The following is a 5,953-nucleotide window of genomic DNA, read 5'->3' as shown; positions in this document are numbered from 1 at the left end:
CTTTGAAATAGACAACATAATTAAGGTTCGAATTCGCCCTTTAACTGAGAATACCGAGGTTCGTGCTCGACCTCGGATTTACGTGTTCGAGGTTCGTTTGATTTCGATTTTTACAAAAGCAATGGGTAAGGAAATGGATTGAGCAAAACTTATAATTTTATTGATTTGTTCTTGTGTGCCTCATTAAAAACCCTCTCGGTCGAGGACTAAGGCGGGAAAAGAGTGCACAGCTTGTTCGTACATTAAAGAAGGACGGGATCTAGTGGGTTACGGTGGGGGAATCCCTCTTGTTCTCCTTGCTGGACGAGGAAATCCTCAGACTTTCGGCATAGCATTGCCGAGCTGTCTTCTGATTTGCTTTAATGGAGATGATCTTGCCGTCGTTCCTTGGGAATTTCATGGTAAGGTGCGGAGTGGATACCACCGCGCCGAGATGATTCAGGGTCGGCCTCCCGATGATGATGTTGTAGGAGGTGTTAGCTTCCGCTAGGAGGTATCGAACCATGATCCTCCTTGCATCTGGGGGAACTCCGAAGGTTGTCAGCAGGTCCACGTATCCGCGGGTGTGAACTCGTTCGCCTGCAAAGCCGACTAGGGGCTCTATGTGTGGTTGGATGAGAGAATGAGGGACGTCTAGCCTGAGGAACGTTGGCCAATACAGGACGTCGGCCGAGCTTCCTTGGTCGATGAGTGTCTTTTGTACTTCCCAGTTGGCGACCTCCACTACGATGACCATGGGATCATCTTAGTTAGGGCTAATGCCTGCATAGTCCTCGTCGGAAAAAGAGATAGGCGGCGAGCTGCTGTGCGGGATCGAAGCGGTAGAGTGGGCGCAGTTGATACTTCGAAGGTGCCTTTTCCGGGCCGAGCTGTTGGCGCCTCCTCCAGCGAAACCGCCCGCAATTGTGTTGATTACTCCCTGCAAGGGGGACGATTCCGTCTCCTGAGTTATTTCGGCCTGAACTGCGCCACTAGCATGTTGCTGGGACCCTGTGGGTAGGTCCGTGCGAGCTCCTGACCCGCGGCCTCTCCCTCGTCCCCGGCCTCTAGAGCCACCTCGGTGACTTTGCTGTCGTTGGACGTACTAGCCAAGGTGGCCTGCCTGGATGAGTTCTTCGATGCGATCCCGAAGCGTGCGACATTCCTCCGTGGTGTGGCCATAGTTCCTGTGGTATCGACAATGCTTGGACTTGTCGGCACTGTTGGGCGTGTGGCCGAGTGGCGGAAGGGCAAGTAGGTTATTGTTGTTGGCTTCCTCCAGGATGTGGACTCTTGGAGCGTTCAGGGGAGTGTAGAAGTCGTACCTCTCCGCCTCTGTTTGCTCTGGCTGACTTCTTGAATTGGCTGTCATTATTGACTTTCATCTTGTCTTTGTGGCTCTGTTCTGGTTTCATGGGGCCTTTTCCGCGAACTTGGTCATGGAAGGCTGCGTGCTCTTCCATCTGGATGTAGCCGGCGGCGCGGGCGCGCAGTTCGTCCATGTCGTGGGGGGTGTCACGGAATAGGCTGTCAACGAATGACCCGAGTTTGAGTGCCATGAGCATGGCGTGCAGGGCGACCTCGGGGTTCAAGTTCCGGATTCTCACCGAGATGCTAGAGAAGCGTTCCATGAAAGCTCGCAGAGGTTCGTCGTCGTTCTGCCTGAGGTTGGCCAAGGCAGCCGAGGTTGTATGGTGAGGTCGGCTGGTGGCGTACTGTGCCATGAATCGCCGTACCAGGGTGCCAAAACTGTCGATGGATCCGGCGGGTAGTTGGGTGTACCAATGAAGCGCACGTCCCTTGAGCGAGGTCGAAAAAACCCTTCACAATATAGCGTCACTGTTAGTGTAGAGGTTTACCTGGGTTGTATATGAGTCGATGTGCTCATCGGGGTCCGTTGTGTCGTCGTAGCGGTCGAGGTGGAGGGGCTTCCACCCACGGGGCAATGGGGTCTCCATGATGTCGTCCACAAAAGGATGATGGCGGAAAGGTTCTTGGCCCTCGGAGACATGAGTGGGGGCTCTGCTGGTACCCTGCCCTGATTTGTGCGTCGATGCGCGAGATCGGTACGTGGCAGGCCGTGAAGTTGGTGCCTTGGTCGTCGCCCGGGATTGGGAGGCTGAATGTGCTTCTTCCTCATGAGTGTCGCTCTCGTGCGGAGGTTGTTTGGAGTGGTGTCGAGGGAGCTGGGCGCGAATGCGCTCATTCTCGGCACGTAACGCTACGAGGTCTGCTTCATTAGCTGTCCGCATCGCTGCAAGGTCGTTTTCGTGCTGGGTGCGCATATTTTGAAGGTCGGCGTCGTGCTGTTGTCGCATCTGCTCGACTTGGTCGATCAGCCGCCTTAGGGTTGCAGCGTCGCTGTCCATGGTGACTGAGTGGCTTGCGTCGTCTGTCGCTCGTCTGATATGGCTTCTAGTAGAAACCATGCAGGTGTCCGATAAGAGCTGTCTTGATCGGCCCCACGGTGGGCGCCAAATGTTCTTACCGGAATTTGGTCGTAGAGGTGACCCGTCCAGTAAGATCGGTGAGCCTCCTTTGCTTGATGTATTGGTGCTCCAAGATGGGGGAGGTACCTGCAAAAGAGACTCTGATGCCAAAGTTAGGGTTTGTATGAATAATAGTCTCATATATATAATGCATGTACCTTGAAGTGATCTAGGTCTGCCTTGGGCTTTGGGCTTGAGGTGAGATGTATCATGATATAATGTAATGTGATATAATATGATATAGTTAAAGGGCGGATCTGGTCTGGGACGAGATCCTCGGAATCAGGTGTGATTTGCTCAAATACCGGGCTGACGTCGTCTAGCTCGCGTTTGAGGTTGTCTTGTTTTGCCAATCCGGGCTGGGAGCCCGGATTCGAGGTACGGATAGTACAATTGGTATTATTTCTTAATAATATATATTTAAATTTTAATTAATGTAAATCTTAATAATATATATTCACACATAAAATCTTAATTCTAATCGAAGAAGATTACCGACCAAACTTAAGAAATTATATATAAATGTTTTCCTTTTTATCTCGCATAAATGTGTACACGAGCATATACGTCAGGAACAGGAACCTCTTCTTGATCTCCACTCTTTCACAAGCTATCTTTAAAATAGAGCAATGAGTCGTCACGAAGCAATAAAGTCAAGGATCCTATGCAATAACCCAACATCAAATCATCATAGATAATAGACTGATTAGGCCCTACGTACACACATTCTAAGCATGTGTTAGTCGGGGTTAACACAATTAACATATAAACATGTACTAGTTTCCCAAAACCAAATTAGACCACTTAATAAAATTTGGGCTACTAGAAAAAAATATATCAGGTCATACATCTAACCCATATTTTAATAAATACACCAATTAATAAATGACTAAATAAAGAAAAATCTAGCATTCTCCTATTTCAACAACATTGATTGAGTTTTATTTATTTATTAAAATTCATTTTAAAAAATGATTTTTAGGTTGTATAATTGTGGCCACATAAAAAGTATAAATATAATCACCCTAAAAAACATGACCAATGCAACCAACAAAATCAAACTAAGACCCATATAAGTAAAGATAAACTATTGAGAGTTTAGTTCTTCAATGACTACATAACTAAAAAAATTATTAACATGATCATAACATAACTGAGCATGTGTAGGTGCACATCATAGCTTGAGACATGGTGTTGATGATTAAAAGAAAAGAATGATGATAAAGATTGAAGTATGGTTTTGGCTTTTCAGATCAAGGAACAAAGGGACCAAAGTGATTAAGATGAACTCATGTTGTAATAATTTAGTTTATATATTTTCTTAAGTTCTAAATTGTTTAGTCTTAGTTGGGTAGATAGGTTAGAATAAAGTGAAGCTAACCCTTTAATCTTAAAGCTTCTAAAATAAGAACTAAAAGAATAAAAACAAAAAAGTTTTTACAAACTAAAATCAACCAAGTCTCAAAAGATAGAGATAAAAGTAAGTTTTAATGTTCAAAACAAAGTTTCTAAAGTAATCAATTATAATAACATAGTAATCAATTACTTGAGCACTTGATAACTAAAATGTTTTAATGTAACCAATTACATAACATAGTAGTCGATTATATGACTTTCTGGAAAACTAAATAATCTTGATGTAACTTATTACATTGGGATTTAATTGATTAAATGAAAGTTAAGGTGTTTTGTATAGGAAGGGTTATAAATATAATGCTCAATCAAAAGTTTCTTTAAAAGATTCAAGTTTTTGAACATCAGAACAAGTTACATATGTAACCAATTACAAAATTTTGGTAATTGATTACTTAAAGAATATGTGTAAACTAGAAAACAAAATTTTTGTTTTAATTGTTTCCGTGACAATGTAACTAATTATATTACACATATACAAGTTTTGGAGTGCAACTATGAACCATGTAATCAATAACATAATAAATTTAGTCAATTATATCATTGTTATATTCTTTTATATAAATGCAAACATCTTTTTATTTTCATGAGTTCAAACATTAAAAAAAAAAAGAAACACACACACACATGTGAGTGCAAAGATTTGAAAAGGAGAGAGTTCTTTATGAAAGTGCATTGAAATTTTCAATTAACGAGAAAATGTTTCTTTATATAAAAAAGAAACATGTAAGAACAACAAAAAGATTCACTATTTAGATTATTTCATTCTTTGTTATTTTCTTTTCATGAAATTGAAGTAAATTTCTTGTGTTAATTTTTTTATTTCTATTTAGAGTGATTGTTCTCAAGATAGGAGTTTCTTGAGTGTACAAATTAGAAAAACGTTGCCTAACTAGAGTTTAGTCAAAGGTTTATATTAGAATTATGAAAATGCTTACAATTAAGATGTGATTGGTTGGCTTGATTTGTAATATATTAATGTCAATAGTGGATGACCCATAATTTGAGTTGATCACGAAAGACTGTTGGTGTGAATTTTTGTATCTGTTCACTCATTTTCTTGTTTATCTTGTTAATTCCATAGAAATTTTGAAAACCTTCTTATGTAACTTTGATACTTAAATAGAGTTAATTAGCTATACATTGTCAGTGTAAAGTTTACACTGGTAACTAATTATATCTCTTAATTGTGTCATGTCATTGTAAACACATTTATTTTTAATAGTAACATGACACAATTAAAAGATATAATTAATTGTCAATATAAAAAATCTTTACACTAATAATGTATAAGTGATTAACTCATTTAAATATGTACATTGTAATCTTTCTTTAATAAACAAGTGATAATCTTCAGAAAAATGGAGATAAACCTTTCAAGAAATTGATTCAAAGAGAAAAACTTCTGAGATAAAAAAAATTGGGATAAAATTTTCGTTGTATATTTTAAAGAATTTTTGAACATCAATTCAACCTCCAAGTTCCAACCCTTTCTTACTAAAGCCTTATTTTTGACACATGATCCTTTCATGATGATCGTACATTGCGTTTTCCAAGGCACAACAATATCTCAAGAAGATCATATTCATTTTTAGTACTAAACATATCATTCCAAAAAAGGACACTGCAGCATGTTCGCGAAGTCACAGCGTAGCCATGAAAATCAGCAACAAAACGAAACTGTGGCTTCGTAAAAACTGCAAACAGAAGGATTCTCAAGCGACTCAGCTACTGCGGCAGGTTATTTGGTTGCTGGGAGAGAAACGAGAAAGAGAACATGCAAGTGAACAGAAAAAGAAAATGGGAAAAAATGCAATTGAGGCACATGAGGGTTCTGTTTAATATTTTGCAACATTTTTTGGGTTTGGAAAATTTATGGTGGTGATATACCGCCAATAATCTTGAAGACATATTACCCGTCGTTGTTTAACGGCAAATGGACTAAAAAACATTAAGAGTGGACTAAAAAACATTAAGAGTCTATGACCGGTCAAATTATTTTTAAGGGACTAAAACTAAAAATAAAAATAAGGATACTATTTAAAATTATCTCAAAAACTTTATCTATGTTA

The 5,953-nt window shown here is 40.2% G+C and overlaps 1 protein-coding gene across 1 annotated transcript; it reads right to left on the bottom strand.

The window, feature by feature from the left end:
• Window positions 1–259: 259 nt before the first annotated feature.
• LOC145957384 (uncharacterized) lies at window positions 260–736 on the bottom strand. Its single transcript, XM_083073633.1, has one exon. The coding sequence runs from the start codon at window positions 734–736 to the stop codon at window positions 260–262; it is 477 nt and encodes a 158-aa protein (XP_082929759.1).
• Window positions 737–5,953: the final 5,217 nt, after the last annotated feature.

The sequence above is a fragment of the Cajanus cajan genome, chromosome 4 (assembly GCF_000230855.2).
Source record: "Cajanus cajan strain Asha chromosome 4, NIPB_CcT2T_4, whole genome shotgun sequence".
NCBI classification, from domain to species: domain Eukaryota; kingdom Viridiplantae; phylum Streptophyta; class Magnoliopsida; order Fabales; family Fabaceae; genus Cajanus; species Cajanus cajan.
This window is presented reverse-complemented; position numbering and strand designations above follow the sequence as displayed.

What these genes read in the sequence shown, in the direction of transcription:
- LOC145957384 (XM_083073633.1), bottom strand. Translation starts at nt 736, where the DNA reads ATGGTCATCGTAGTGGAGGTCGCCAACTGGGAAGTACAAAAGACACTC.